The 15563-nt window shown below is 37.3% G+C and overlaps 1 protein-coding gene across 5 annotated transcripts in view; it reads right to left on the minus strand.

Annotated features, from left to right (window-relative positions):
* The window catches only part of LOC150080586 (nephrin-like), a 290072-nt gene that overhangs the window by 34623 nt on the left and 239886 nt on the right, over nucleotides 1-15563 (minus strand). For all 5 annotated transcript variants that reach the window (XR_016547380.1, XR_016547381.1, XM_090381185.1 and 2 more), the window contains exons 14-17: nucleotides 12620-12931; nucleotides 6471-6749; nucleotides 2159-2467; nucleotides 1741-2028 (exon numbers count right to left, since the gene is read on the minus strand). Coding sequence is in view for 3 of the 5 variants with exons in the window: in XM_090381185.1 (XP_090237311.1) it covers nucleotides 1741-2028; nucleotides 2159-2467; nucleotides 6471-6749; nucleotides 12620-12931 (1188 nt within the window). In the remaining 2 variants the exon portion in view is untranslated. The remainder of the gene's footprint in view (nucleotides 1-1740; nucleotides 2029-2158; nucleotides 2468-6470; nucleotides 6750-12619; nucleotides 12932-15563) is intronic.

A 15563-nucleotide genomic window follows, 5' to 3' on the forward strand; every position in this document is an offset into this window, starting at 1 on the left:
ATTCTCTCAGAGCCTCTGAATATTTTTACTTTGTTCAGAATGCTCTTTTTACAGCAATTAATTATACAGCAAGAAGGAAAACCAAACGGACGACCACTGGTGATCCTTGATACTAAGTAATCTACTACGAGGTGAAGTTAATACCACCGGGGGAAACTTTCAAAGACATCGCTCGTGGCCCGAAAATGAAGAGATATTAAAAAATACCAATAAGAAACTTTGCAGACAATATCATAAGGCGATCACTAATCATAAATTAAAATCCTGATAAAAATTAGTATCAAGTGTGAAATGAAGACCTATGAGGTCTCGTAATCAAAGTTTCCAGAAATAAATTAAAAATCATGACATTTATAAACACTGTTGAATCAAATGGTCCTGAAACAACAGATTGGAACTCCATGGTATCTACAATAATTCAACACCTTTTCCTGAAGATAATCGACTACTTGATACATTAGTTCAAGCACAAATCAGATCGGCAAACCAGACTTACATTGCTCAGACAGAAACAGATCTTTGTACCACTACAGAAGTTCCGCTGGCTGTCTCCAAACTTAATTATAAAAAATATCCTGGAATAATAGATCTTGTCGAAAATTCTGTCATAGTTAAAAGTGATGAATTTTTCCCACAAGTACTTCTCAATATGTTTAATAAATATCTTACAGAGGGTATTTTCCCAACATTCTGGAAAATAGCTTTGGACAAAATACTACACAAACTCGATAACCCATTAACTGATCTCATGGCATATCGACCAATATTTTTTTGGCCAACTAGGAAAACTCTTTGAGAGATTTATTGCACCTCGCATATTAGACCTATTTCTGACAAAAAGTAAGTGCTCAAATAACTAATTTGGTTTAAAAAAGGATGGTCTTCGGAAGATTCCCTTGTTAATCACTGCAAAAACTCCTTCACAGTGTATGAACTGATCATCTTCTTTCACCACTTTGTGGACGCTTTCGACTCACTTTGATGAGAGAGCGCCTTGAGTCCTCAATTTCAGGAAAAATATAATCAACCACTATATAAAGTCATAAGAAATTACCTCCAGAATCGTTCAGTTAGAGTGACTGCTTAGCATAATTCAGATAGTAATTCTTTTTCCAGAGGATTCTCCAAGGGTCTACCTTGGATATCGTCTTGAACCAGTAGCTTTCCAGGGAGTTTGAAAATTGCTTCAATATCGCATACGCCGACCACCTATTTATCGGCATTTCTGCAGTTCTAGTAGTAGGGTTTTAGGAGCATTAACAATTAAGGCCAAAGTTCGCAGACTACACTGTCCATAAATTGCGTGTGTTCTGTGGTCGATTTTCTGTTTCCTGGACGAAAAAACCGATTTTTCGGAGAAAAAGCCATGCTACCCTCACCTTTGAATATTCTTAGTATAGCAACGATTGTTCAGTTACTTTTAGTAAGGCAGTGCGCTCAGTTATTCTGAGTCAGTATTATTTTTATCATTAGGACTAAAAATATAACCACCACAAACTATTTGATGCCACGAATGGTGCTTTCCGATTGCGATAAACATTTAAATACGCTCCCGACATGCTTTTTAGGTCGGATGGGCTTCCGACCTATAAATTAAAACTAACGAACGCAATTAGACAGACAAACAAGCAACTTAATCCTCAGAAACATTACGATAAGCGCACTCGTTCGCTTCTTTCTCGCAAGGGAGAACAAACACGTGAATCATTAGGAATGACTACGTGAAGCATAAATACTTACTTAAGGTATACGCCGTCAGGCCCTCGTGAGAGTTCTCACTTTCCCCTAAGGTGTTGACGGCGAGGACGTTAAATTTATATTCGGTGCCAGGAGAGAGGTTGCCGACACAGTAACTCGTGGAATTGTAGGGCACCACGTCCACTTCTTTGTAATCGCCACTGCCCACTTTTTTATAGCGAACACGAAAATTCTGGGGCAATCCGCCATTGAATCCCGGTGTCCATGTCAGCAAAATACAGTTGGATGTTGCATTTTCGACCCGAATGTCCTCTGGAGGATCTGGTTTACCTACAAAAAATGCAATAAATCCTTAGTGATACATCGGTATTTATTGAAAGTAACAGAATATGTCATAAATTCCTTAAGAATTATCGGAATAAACATATGACTTGCAAATACCTTGAGAAGGAGGTCTCACCTCTTTTCCGGAGCCTTATTTTCAGACTATCGTGACCCATTTCGTTCCTCCCAATGCAGGCGTATTCACCAAAGTCGCTTTCCTGGACCATCTTGATCACCAAGATGCTTTCCCAAGTGCTGTTGTCAATCTGAGCACTCTGAACGCTGTACTTCAGATTAGTTAAATTTTCCTTTATCACACTTCCGTTATACGACCACACGAAGCTCACGAGAGGTGCACCTTCCGCTAGACACAGTAATCGCACGGTTTCTCCGGCACCTGCAGCCACTTTGCGGAATCTCTTAGGAAGATAAATCTTTGGCTTAACTGCAAGAGATACAAAAGAATGAATTTCTTTCTGTGCTTGTGCATAACAAGCTTTTGCATTACCTGAATCATTCAAAGTATTAAAATAAAAATATTAATTCAAAATATCTGTGGGTTTTTTTTTGCATAACAATATAAATTGCAATATTTTAGTGAGCTTTCATGTCTTTACTTGTTGCATAAGAAATAAATCAGTGAGCTTCACAGCTTTCATTTAACATTAAATCCTTATAGACAGAGGCGTAAGAAAATGTGGGATATTAAGTTCAAAAGCAGATTTCAGGAACGTTAAAATATGAAATTACGATGCATATGCCATGATTGTGTTGTTGTTTATGATCCAATAATATTGTATTACAAACCATACTATAATATTAATGGATCATTTTGCAATGACGAACTGATGATGTTTCCAACAGCAAATTCTAAATGGGAGGCATTCAAGGAAGTAATCGTGGAAGCTACTAGGCTTTTCATACCAACTAAGATATACTGTTCAAGGTTTAGGCCTAAATGGATGCCAGATGAACTAATGAGACTCGTGGCAGAGAAGAAAAATGCATGGGATGCATATAAATTATCAGGCGACACAGAAGCCTATGGCAGATATAAGCTGGTCTGTAACCAAGTCACAAAGGAGATTAGGCAAGCGAAAGCAGATTACGAGAAACCATCGGAAAAGGATGCTAAGAGAAACAGCAAGAACTTCTTTAAAAGGAAGGGGATGAATCAGATTGGTCCACTTGATATCGATGGTTCGACTGTTGATGATCCTGCTCAGATAGCTGACAATCTGAATGAGTATTTTTGCATCTACATTCACACATGAGGAGTTATTCAATGAGGGGAGTGCCAGAAGTTTATCAAACTACAACAGGGTGCTTAATGATTTTGTAATAACTAAGAGCAAAGTGGAGGAGAAATTGAAGCTAAACATAAGAAAGGCACCAGGGGTGGATGGGAACTATCCAGTTATATTAAAGGAGGCGGCAAAGGAAGTAAACAAACCCTTAGTAATAATTATGGGAGCATCCTTAGACTCAGGGGAAGTACCCACGGACTGAAGATTCACAAAGGGGATCTAAGGGAGACACGAGTAATTACAGACCAGTTAGTTTAACTTCTCTTCCGGGGAAAATAATGGAGTCACTGGTTAAAGAAATTATGCAGGATCACCTAGATAAGACTGCAGTAATAGTTCAGACACAGCATGGGTATATTAAGGGGAAGCCTTGTCTAACAAATTTGATTGGATACTATGATGTGGTTACGAAGGAAGTGGATGCAAAAAATAATTTAGATTTCATATACTTGGATTTGATATCATATATCATATAATCAAGAAAGCTTTTGATAAATTGGAGCAGTTTGGTATTAAGGGCAAGTTGCTGCAATGGATCAAAGGGTGGTTGAGTAGGAGAAGACAGAGTGATAATCAATAGACGCAGCTCTTCGTGGACTAATGTTATTAGTGGAGCCCCCCAGGGTTCGGTGTTGGGCCCATTGTTGTTTTGTGTATTTATTAATGATATCGATGAAGGTATATCAGGCTTAATGTCCAAGTTTGCAGACGATACAAAGGTTGTCAGGATTGTTAATAACAGTAATGGCAGTGTGCTACTGCAACAGGATCTGGATAACTTGGGCAGATGGGCTAAGAAGTGGCAACTGAAGTTTAACCTTGACAAATGCAAAGTAATGCATATGAGTAGAAGTAACCCCAGAGAAACATACCAACTGTGTGGTACTACGCATAGGATGGTAGAAAATGAAAAAGACCTGGGAGTAATTGTGCAGTCAGATATGAAATTTTCTGAGCAGTATAGACAGGCTTCCAGAGCAGGTCACGGAATATTGTCAATGATATATAGGAATTTTGCTAGTAGGAAAAAGGAGGTGGTTGTCCCTTTGTATAAGGTAATGGTCAGGCCACGACTTGAGTACTGCGTACAGGTCTGTAGGTCTCATTTCAGGAAGGAAGAGTTGCTTGAGCGAGTACAAAGAAGGGCAACAAGATTGGTGAGGGGAATGGAGGGATCCTCTTGCCAAGAAAGGCTTATGTTCTGCAAATTGCAGAATTTGAAGACGAGTCGCCTGCTAGGTGATATTATTGAGCTGTATAAAGCCTTGTTTGAATGGTTCGAGCAAGCTCAACGCTGATGGGATGTTTCCTCTTGCTCAGATTCCGCACCTGAGAGGGCAAAAATTCAAATTGAGAAAAGACAGCTGTAGAATAGATATGCGGAAATTTGCCTTTAGCCAGCGGTTAGTTTATTTCTGGAACAAACTTCCATCTGTTGTTATGGAAGTTGATAGCTTAAATAAATTCAAGGAGGAACTGAACAAACGTTTAGAGGGAATGGACATATGAATTTTTTTTTTTTTGGCTGATGCTACACAAGCTTGCTTGCATTCATCACATTCTTCATCTAAAAGTACACAACCGTATCGAAAAACCTTATTACTAAAAATACTAAATATCAGTTCTAATTTTATATAAAAGGCAAAGCAGGATTATTATAGTATTAAAACAATCTGTATAAAGTAATACAAAAATATTCTTATAATTAAAATAATAAAATACAAATGAAGAAATTTATTTGAACTATTAATAACACTAATAAATTAAAAATATCCACTGCTGATGAGAATGAAGTATAACATTCTACAATTCGCTAAAAAGTTATAATCGATATAGATTACAAACATGCATATTACATAATTATAGATGTAAAACAAGTTATTTTTACTGGACTTGTATTTAACTTCATAACACCACTATCACTGTATAAATATTCCCATTAAAGATACAATGAGTTCCCAAATGACTTTTTTCTGGTGTAAAAATCTACTAAAAACCATCCTGGATGTGGGGAGTGGGGGATTTTTGCTTATAACTCACACTTGACTGATTTTACTTTGTATACATTACTACCAATAAAAATAAATAACAATGGAAATAAAAAGAGGGAAAGGCATACATGCTAAGAACATTAGTATGTGTGTAAGTATACAGTAGCACAGAAATGTTTAGCAAATAAACATCGGCCTGGTAGACTAGCTAGAGAAGAGCAATGCTCATTACAGTTTTATGAACACTTTCATAAGGAGACTGCGCATCACTTAGGATGAAATTTGAGATAAACAAAATGTTATTCAACAATTCGGTCGAAAATGTATAGTTTCTTAAGAACAGAACAGTTTGTAGCAGAGCAGTGCTCCGTTCCTCTTTCATGTTACATACCACCAGGAAGCATCCAGAAGAACACATCTTATCAGTGCTGAGACGGATATATCAATGAAATAAAAAAAAACAGCTAACCTACAAGAGTATTCATCAAAATATCTTATTTATTTTAAGAGCGTTTTAACCGCTAATATTTTTTTAAATTTATTTTCTTTCTTGAAATATTAAATATTTTTACCAGTTGTTGTTAGTTAACTGATCGTTGAATTGCTGAGGGGCTGATATAAAAATCCCCAATAACAATCTTATTTTCGAGTTCTTCTCTATTGAAAACAGTTTGTATGAAGCGCTTCAGTTAAGAGAGCATTAGGCCACCAGTAAACCCAAACTGCCTGTACGCATTATGAGTGTGTCTACAAAACTTTAGTACACCTTTATATATACTAACACTCAGAGTCGAACAGGCCGGGAAGGAGATTCACCTTTAGTTGACCTAACTTTGACTTTAACTCAACGTTGGCGACCATAGATAAGTGTTTTATTTAAAGGGAACGTTCTCTTAATGTGAACATCTGAGGGGAGGAGGAGGGAGTCTAACCTCTAAGAACGCAATACAATATATAAATCCGTCGTGGCTTCTGAGGAAAGGGATGCACTGCCAGTCGTCTTGACAAAGTGACTAGTGACTTCCTGTAAGCCCAGTGTTCCCCAACATTGAAGTAGTTCCCAAAATAAATTACTGATGTCTATTTTCTGGTGTTAATATCTACTAAAAAACCACCCTGGGTGCGTGGGTAAGCTCCACTCACAACTCACACTTGACAATAAGCTGTGCTCGTCCAACCGATTCTTCTCCAATTCCGTTGAAAGCGGCGCACTCAAAAAAGCCAGCATCCTCCCGGGAAACGTTCATGATTGTAAGATAAGATCGACCCCATTCAATCATTTCTTCCGTCCTTGTCATGTTAAATCCTTTCCGTCGCCACTTGAGCACATCGCTGGACATCGGATTCCCGATCGCTCCGCATTCAAGAAACGCATCGTTTCCTTGACTAACGACTGTCGATCGGGTAACGGTGGTCACAGTCGCTGGATCTGGAAAAGAGAGAAACTACATGTAGCGATGAAATATGCATGCAGTAATAACTCCTAAACTAATTTCTTTGAGCGTGATAGGCTACATGATAGAATTACAGCGGCTTAAACTAAAAAGCTTTGGCATAACGTCGAAGCAGAATATACGTGCACCTACATTTGTCATCCTCCTTTGCATTTTCAATATTCATCTTCAATACTGCATCATCTTACTCGTATGAGTATTCGAATCTATTGTTCTGAGCTTAGATGTATCCCTTATAACTTCTACAACCCAGTAAACCTACAGGAAAACTACTGAATACGGAAAAAGTCATAAATGCATTTCATTTTTAAATAAAATGCATATCAATAAAACCCATCAGCATTTGCACAAACTGGGCACATATTTTTAGAATCAGAGGCTCAAAGAGATCAACATGCAAGCTACGTAAGAAAAATAATATTGTTTTCATTCAAATGTCCACAACCAGCTGCGACACATTAGTGAGCTCATAGATTTCAATGCCCTTTCTCAGACTTTTTAAATCTTCATATTTCTTCCTTTGTGCTCTCTTTCAGATGGTGTTGAAGCAAATTCTGAACTTTAAAATGGATGCATTTTTAAAGAAAAATAATTCAAGGCAGTCACTTTTCACAAACTCCTCTAACCTTTTTTGGCTGTCAAGGAGTACAAGCGAAATAAATTTTTAATCCTTATTAACCATCTTTCTAACAACTGAAGTTATAAAGATCCTTTTATAGATTTCTTCGAATTGTTCAGTAAATTTAAAAGCATTTGTTCGATGTTTCTTTTGGACTTGGAAGGGTAAAGTCCATCAGCTCCATATTTATCTGTGAATTCTGGACATGCATCTTGTACATTGTAAGTGATATCGTCCAGCTGACAGCTGTCCTAGACATAGCATTCTGCAATGAATCGTTTGGAGTATAATAATAATAATAATAATAATAATAATATATTCTCATTAATCTCAAAGCCTTCCTTGGCCACCTTTACAACTTCGAGCAGAGAGAGCATCGGGGTTGGTCGAAGTTCTGGCTTGGGTATTTGCCAGTAACACGAATCCCAAATGAACGGTTTTAAGATTTGGTCTGTGACCAATTTAACTGTAACTACCAGTCATTGTATTTCAATATCAGGTAGTCGCTCTTATTATTATTCTCTAATTATTATCTTACTAAACATTTTAAAGTTTTGCTCTTATAAAAAGACGCTTGGCTGCTGTTTTTAATTGCACTTGAACAAAAACAAGATAAATATTAATATTTATGGTAGGCAAATGGGGTAAAATACTGAACTATAAATTTGCATAATTTGGTAAAATTAAATCTAAAATTAGTTTAAAAAGCCCAACTATATCAAAAGATTACCATATCCATGATATTTGTTTGATTCGAAATCACAAAGGATATAAAATTAAAGGCGTTATGAAATTAATATGGTGGACTGCCAAGGATTATTCAGTTTGAACGGGATCAACTCACAACTTCCCCAAAAAAGGATTTTTATAATAAAGAACACCATTAAAGACAAAAGATGAGAAATTACCCTCTTGTTGTAACAGCAGTACCAATTGTATAATCTGGAAATTAAATGATTAAGTGGGGGAAAAATTTTAACAAACGCGATAGGTTAAACGTGCAAAAGTAGCTTTTAAAACTTTAAACAAGTCGATGAAGACCGTGATGTTCAACCGACAAACATTTCTGTATTAATAGGACATCGAACTGAATATGAAAACTATTTGGTACAGCAAAGGAAATCCCGGCACATCGTGGTTGTCTTTAGCCCTGCAGCGATCAGTGACTTGTTGTCGGGAACGGTTGAAATAGAGGATCGATTACGGCGCACCGTTTAAGAAAACACTGGGTTATCCAACAGAAAAGAACTGGTAGAAAATGGTAGGTGCGAAAGATAGAAGCGAAGATATAATTAAAAATACCGCCACGGTTACAAAATATAAAAATGGGCGAGCAAAACACATTTCAACTTTGTTATTAGAATTAGAAAATGAAAAAATAGAAGATTTTTCTGATCTTTGATGCAGTTTTTCTGCATCAAGGATTAGAAAAATTGGCAGAATTTAAAATCAATAATTCCAGAAGGGAGAGCATTTGGGGGATAGTACCAAATACATAAGATGTTGATGTAAGGAAAAGAGAAAAGGGCTTAAAGATATTAAACATAAAATTAAAATATTATAAATATGAAACTTATGATTTGCATCATAATGAGACGTACAAAACACAGAGTTTCACTGCATTTTCGGTTTCGAGACAGATGGGAGTTGGGAATGAATTGCGCAGTTGTATTAAATTTTTACAACTTTGATTATGCATGTTTCATTATTATTATATTAGAACATGAGGACGTTATTAGGTTGGTGAAACAAATTAAATTTTACTTCAGAAAATACATTCTGGAACAACCTCCCTTCATACGTATTTACAGAAATCCAAATCTAATGTCAGCAAGTTTCTTCTTTCATCTTCAATGCCCATGGTAATCCCTAACAGAGATGGGTGATCTTGTCTAGAAATCTGAGCGTCATCAAAGATGAGCATAGGAGGAGAAGAATCCCTTTTGCGAGGTATAAGACAAGACTGAGTTTTAGAAGGATTGAAATTAACTAAGTTAGCTTTGCCCCAATGGAGAATTACTTGGAGATCAGCATTGAACGAATCGGTAGTGAATATTCGAGAATTTGAAGCTATTTGTGTAGAGAAAGGCTATCAAATTGGAAGAATGAATGTAATGTGCTATCGTCACCAGAACTATAGATAGGATTTTCAGTGAGTGGAAAGAGGATCAATAACATACACGGGACAATGAGTGCAAGAAAGAACTTAACCTTGATGAACACCAGCATTAGTGGAGAGGTCTGAAGACAATCAACTACCGTTACCCGCAGTGAGAGGTCAGAGAGAAACCGGAATATCTAGTTACATAAACAGTCAGAAATCCATAAGAAGGAAATTATTTAGAACTTTTTTGCCAAACGCGACCAAAAGCCTTTGAAATGTCAAGAGAAAATGCTTGAATTTCACCGAACTTTTCGATTGAATTTGTCCATAAATGGATAGCATAAGTCAGTATATCGCCAGTGGATCGACATGATGGAATCCATATTGGAGATCATTGATCATATGGAATGGTTGGATACGTGAAAATTTCCAAAGCAGATGGAAAACCACTAGTGGAATAAGAAAATATAAAAGGCGGTACAGAACAGAAGTAAACTCAGGAGCACATGTTTTGAGAACAAGTGAAAAAATACCAGCAGGACCGAGAGCTTTCTTGGCATCAAGACTGTTCAAAATTCTTCTGACATCCTTTTGACAGGAGGCATTGAGTGGTGCGTGCTGGGAATGATAGGAGGTAGTCTACCAAGATTGTCAATATAAAGGGTAATAAAAGAAGTAGTATACTTGCAGGTTGGCTTTATCTTTAGCTAAGGACGCAATAGAACCATCAGGTTATAACAGAGGTGGGAGTAGATAGGGCAGTATTTGCGACCAATAGCTTTGGCAAGAGGCCAGAATGTTTGACTAACGTTTGGACAAGAAGCAAGTTTTTTACTCTTTGTGTTTAGAAATCTTGTTTGGACTGATTAATAACTGCTTAATAATTATTGCGAGCTTTGGTGTGGGAAGAAAATGAACCTGGACATTTGGATGGAAGCCAATTGCGATATGAAATATTCTTATCTTAAACAGCCTTAGCACATTTATTGGAAAATCAAGTTTTAGATAAAGGAGGAGATATTCAGGCAGAGTGTGAAATAAAGAATTTTATCCCTAAAAGGGTAATTTCACTGACGTGATCTGTTATTGATATTAGAAGATTTAAAACAGTAATCCAACCAAAGAAAAGAAGAATAGAAATCTCGCACATCATCCCATTTTGCATTCTTGTAATGACAAACAATAGGAGGCTGAGAATGGCCATAAGAAAAAGACTCAATTGGAGAAGAGACCATGATTAATTTGTCATCTGAGATCCCAGAGGACCACTCATCTCGACCGTATACTTCGTTAATGAGAAAAAAAGATCGAGTGTTGGCTGTGTGGTTAGGATTGCCTGCTATTCTAGTAAGTAAATCTGCGTGAGGTCATTAGTAATTGCAAAAGTCTCAGCATCTTGACCAGCTGAGTCCGTGTAACTAAAAAACTGAAGTCAGTTGGAGTTGTGAACATTAAAATTGCCAAAGGAAATTATCTTACTGTTAAAAAAGTTGGAATGGAGAAAGAAAGTTGCAAAGAAAACAAGTCAGAGTTCCAAACGATTATTGGAATTAGGTGATCGATAGAGGCAACAGATGAATTTGACAGAATGGTGCAGAGATATTTTAAGCCAGAGGAGATTCCAAATTACTAATTCTGTGACGTGACAAGGAATATCAGAGCAAACATATGCACAGGTATCACCATTGAAACGAAAGGAATCGTACAGCGAATAATTAGGATAACTGAGATGAGTAGTGGTTGAATCAACCAATAATTAGGATTCTGTCAGAAACTATAAGTGGAGCTTGGTAGACTGTAAGTGGAACTGAGACCATCTATATTTGTGAAATAAATGACGACGTATTTGGGAAGTTTAGATCTTTTGGCAGATAATATTGTTCTGTTCTTTTTAACTGTTCATGGTGCATTCAGTAGGTAAAGAAAATGTAGAAGAATACTCATGAAGTAACGAAATTTTTGGATATGGTGCACACACAGTAAGAATATACCCAGCTCCTTAACATAACGTGGCCTCGACAATGTCCTCGCATATGCATACTCGGCCTCCCTCCAGTGATTATGGCAGAGTATAGGCGGCTATATTATACACTAGCTGACCAGATGCGTCCTGGAGAGTTACCAATAAGTTCGGTCCGGTGGACTGTTTAGCAACTCGGCTTCACACACCGTTTTAGGGCTGTACCCTTGATATGTAAGGGAGAGAGGATCTCCCCATAATGCCCATTATAACCTCAAAACACATCAATCAAAGTGCATGACGGAAGTGCAGGAGATTTGCTCTGGAGGCTAAACATGCATTTCACCACTCCAAGCCTCCAATAAGCAAAGTATTGCACCGGTTGGTGAGAGTCATCTACCACCTAGTATTGCCTGATGGTACAGAAGGGTGAAATTGCTCTGTGTGAAGTTGACGACACCTGCTTACGTTGGTTAAAACCTGGGTATTCACATCCAGTATACTAAGTGCCGTGTTTCAGGATTAGCACACGGGGATTATACTCAGGAAGAAGAACTCTTTATTACATACAAAAGGCACACGCCGTACACGATACCCTTCACGGCTGCAAGCCAGGGGTTAAAGGATTACCAAAGTTCCACCATCGTGCAGATGCAAGCAGAGGATTTTGTTGTCGCAGAACGATCATACTGCTGAAATTCGGTCCACTTGATTCAAGTGTCACCCAAATATCAGTTCCACCAGCAATTTAGACTCCCAGGTAGCAAGTCCTAACTTGTCATACATTGGCATAGTTAATGTAACGTAACGCAACATGTCCGTTAAGTTAAGTTAATTAGAAAATAGTTAAAAATAATTATTTACAATAAACATTTACAGGTTACAACGAAAAATGCCAATAGTCTGGCATTTGTTGCTGTAACCTATAAATATCTTAAGCAAACCAATGGGATCCGTATACTTTTCAACTGACAATCTACCAGTCTAATAACCCACCCGTGCAGTTTATTCGGAAAACAGCCTATCATAAAACTCTTTAATATTATGCAGAATATCGAAGGTGATCGAAAATCAGACAGCACGACCTAATTTAGTTACGGAATATTTAGTAATTAATCTTCAACAATTTACTAAAAAGAAAATAATGGAAAATCAAACTTACATAACACATTAACAATAATTGCGGTCGTTGTTGCTCCCTCGGAGTTTATCGCTCTGCACTCGTATTGACCTGTATCCTCCCTTCTTGCTTGAGCAATTTCCAGCAGCGGACCTCTAGATAGTACCCGTTTTGCCAGCGAATTATCTCCTTTCCAATGAAACGCACCAGAGTCTTCGGGCAGTGGTATTGGACCTTTCTTCCACGTGTAAGTTATGGTAGACGGGTTTCCCTGAGCGGTTAAGTTAATGAGCACGGATTCACCCTCTACGACGTCGAACTTTTCGTACATAGCAACAAGATAGATAGGCTTATCTAAAAAAAAAGAGTAAACAAGAAAAAATCATCTTGTTATAGAGGCAAATAAACATTTCTGGAAGGCGATCTGTAAAACAAGTTTCAAGTCGAAGCGAAAGTCTGTAGTTAATAATTTTCCATCAATTTATTTTATGCGAATTACCTAAAACGCCTTCGCGAATTGGTGAACCACTACACATCAATACAAGGATTGCTCAGAAAGTTTGCATCGTATTTTTGTTCGAAATTAAGATATTGGCTTTAAATTTTATATGTGGTCTCGTATATTTCTTTAAGAATTTTTTTTATTTTTGTAAAATCTGATAGTTTTCCTAGTGCTTTCTTTTATACAGGCATTTGTGTGAAAAAGTCAACTCCTCCAACAAGCCAGCAGCCATCAAAAATGCTTGAATTGAGTGAACACTCATCTCCTTGCCAGAAAGATCTCTTAATGAACAAAGTTATTCTGATAACAGGGACGTGAAAGTTGAATAACAACAGGGTAGTAAAAGCTGCCAAGTCCTCTGTTAGTCTTTCATACAAATATGAAAGAAAAAATATAGGATAATTATAAAATTCGATATGCAATCCTAATAATATCTATATTAATTACATTTCAATTCGTAGCCAATTCAATTATTAATTCTTTAGAGTAAAAATTAGATTTTTTATTCTACTCTCGTGAGGTATTTACAAGGAATATTTTCAGGAAGGATTCTTTGATGATCTGCAACTGTATTTAATGATTTCACTCCGATTGTAAATTATCTCCATAACTTACAATCGGAGTGAATATCTGTTTCCCTTGTCTAAAGCCATGGGGTTTGATATACAATTTTTGTTTATTTTGGAAAAGAAATTTTAAGAATAATCTATTGTGGATAGCTCAAATATCGTTTCTAGTAAGAATAATCATGAATTCTTTGACAAATATTCACCAGGAATAACAAAAATGGGATAGCACTGACTCCTCCACAGTTCAGTTGTGCCCGCGCCGATACAACGAATATACAAGTATTAAAACGATCTGAATAATAATCGTGAAAACGATTATCATTCACAACGTTATCCCTGGGAGATCTACCATCAATCTCCTTCAAATATTGTTTCACATACAGGAAGCTTTGAATTCTCAAACGCAGCTCGACATAATTTATCTTGCTAAATCTTCATGTGGTAGGATTTCCATCACACATCTTTGCTTAACATCCTGAAGAACTACTTCAAGATCTCCGATAACCTTCTCACTGTACTCAAAAAAAAAAAAAAAAAAAAAATGCAGGAAAGACGACTCCTTGTTGAGCACAGTGGCCTTTCATGATCCTTTACTGTCTTCAAAGGGGTTCCACAGGGTGGCGTTTTGTCAGCTGCGCTGTTGTCAGCAGCTTTGGAACCTCTGCTAGCAAATTTCCAAAACATGACATCGTATGCCGACGATCTGAAGCTTTTCCTCCAATCGGATCAGCCGTAGCAAGCTCTGTCTATCCAAAGAGCTGCAACCAAACAAATCTCTGAGATAAGCACCGTTCTCAATACATTGGTCTTGAACTAAATGCCGAAAAATATACCCGGATGACGTTTACAAAATAAACCAAATGCACATCTCTATTAATGGACATCAAATTAAATTTGTAAACTCTCACAAGAATCTGGACTTGGTCTGGGATTCGAACCTATCTTTTCAGGAGCACTTTAAGGAAGTTATAAAAAAATTCTTCTCAGTCCTTTTGTTAGCTCGACAGGAAATGTTGGGTTACGGCAATAGCAAGCATATCCCATCTTGTGTAGTACTGGTGGCTCTCTACGCATCGGAAATCTGGTCCTCTGCCCCATCCAACCTACCTGCGGAAGTTCTTAGGGATTGAGTATTGGCTTCTTAGATCCCTCAATAGGACTTCAGGACATCCCCTTACTATCTTTACGGGTATACTACATTCGCTGCATGGAATGACTCCTTGGAAGAAAATCATCACCAATCGCAACATAATTATCCTCTCTAAGCCCATTTCCGGTAAACTAGACGCTCCCGACATCGATAGCCTCATCATCCAGCCCAAGAATAACAGAAGAATAAGTAACCGGCAAACTTCTGTGATCAGACCTGCCCTCAACTAAATCAGCTCGCTCAGTCATTGTTCCCAGCAAACACGATTGGACCTCTCAACGACTTAAACATTAACGCTAAGGCAATTTGCCTAGACAAGGCCTAAAGAACAAAAGTTTTTGTAGACCAACGCAGTCTTGCAATTTTAGACCTTCATTTCACCATCGTTCTACGTGGTTTCTGTACTAGAGGATGATATGTGCTCCTTCTCCTGTTCCAGTCAGACTACACCATCCTGCGGCATCCCCGCACTCTTCTTGGACAGACGTTGACTGTATATTGAGCATTTATGTCGAACATAATTTGTCCTCGCCTTTATCTTTTTATATTACCCAATATAGATTTTGTATTGCTATGTTATGGTTTTGTTTACCCTCCTAGCATTTGATTGCTATCTAGGGGTCAATGTAACTTTTACTTTGCTTGAATTAAATAAAAATAAATAACAACATAGTTTAAAATTATCCAACCGTGCATATTATTGCCAGCAGAATGAAAGATTTGACTGCTGCTTTTCCGAAAAGAAAGTTTTTACCTTACTTCAGA

This window comes from Mastigoproctus giganteus, chromosome 9, assembly GCF_048544385.1.
Source record: "Mastigoproctus giganteus isolate SK-2022 chromosome 9, ASM4854438v1, whole genome shotgun sequence".
NCBI classification, from domain to species: domain Eukaryota; kingdom Metazoa; phylum Arthropoda; class Arachnida; order Uropygi; family Thelyphonidae; genus Mastigoproctus; species Mastigoproctus giganteus.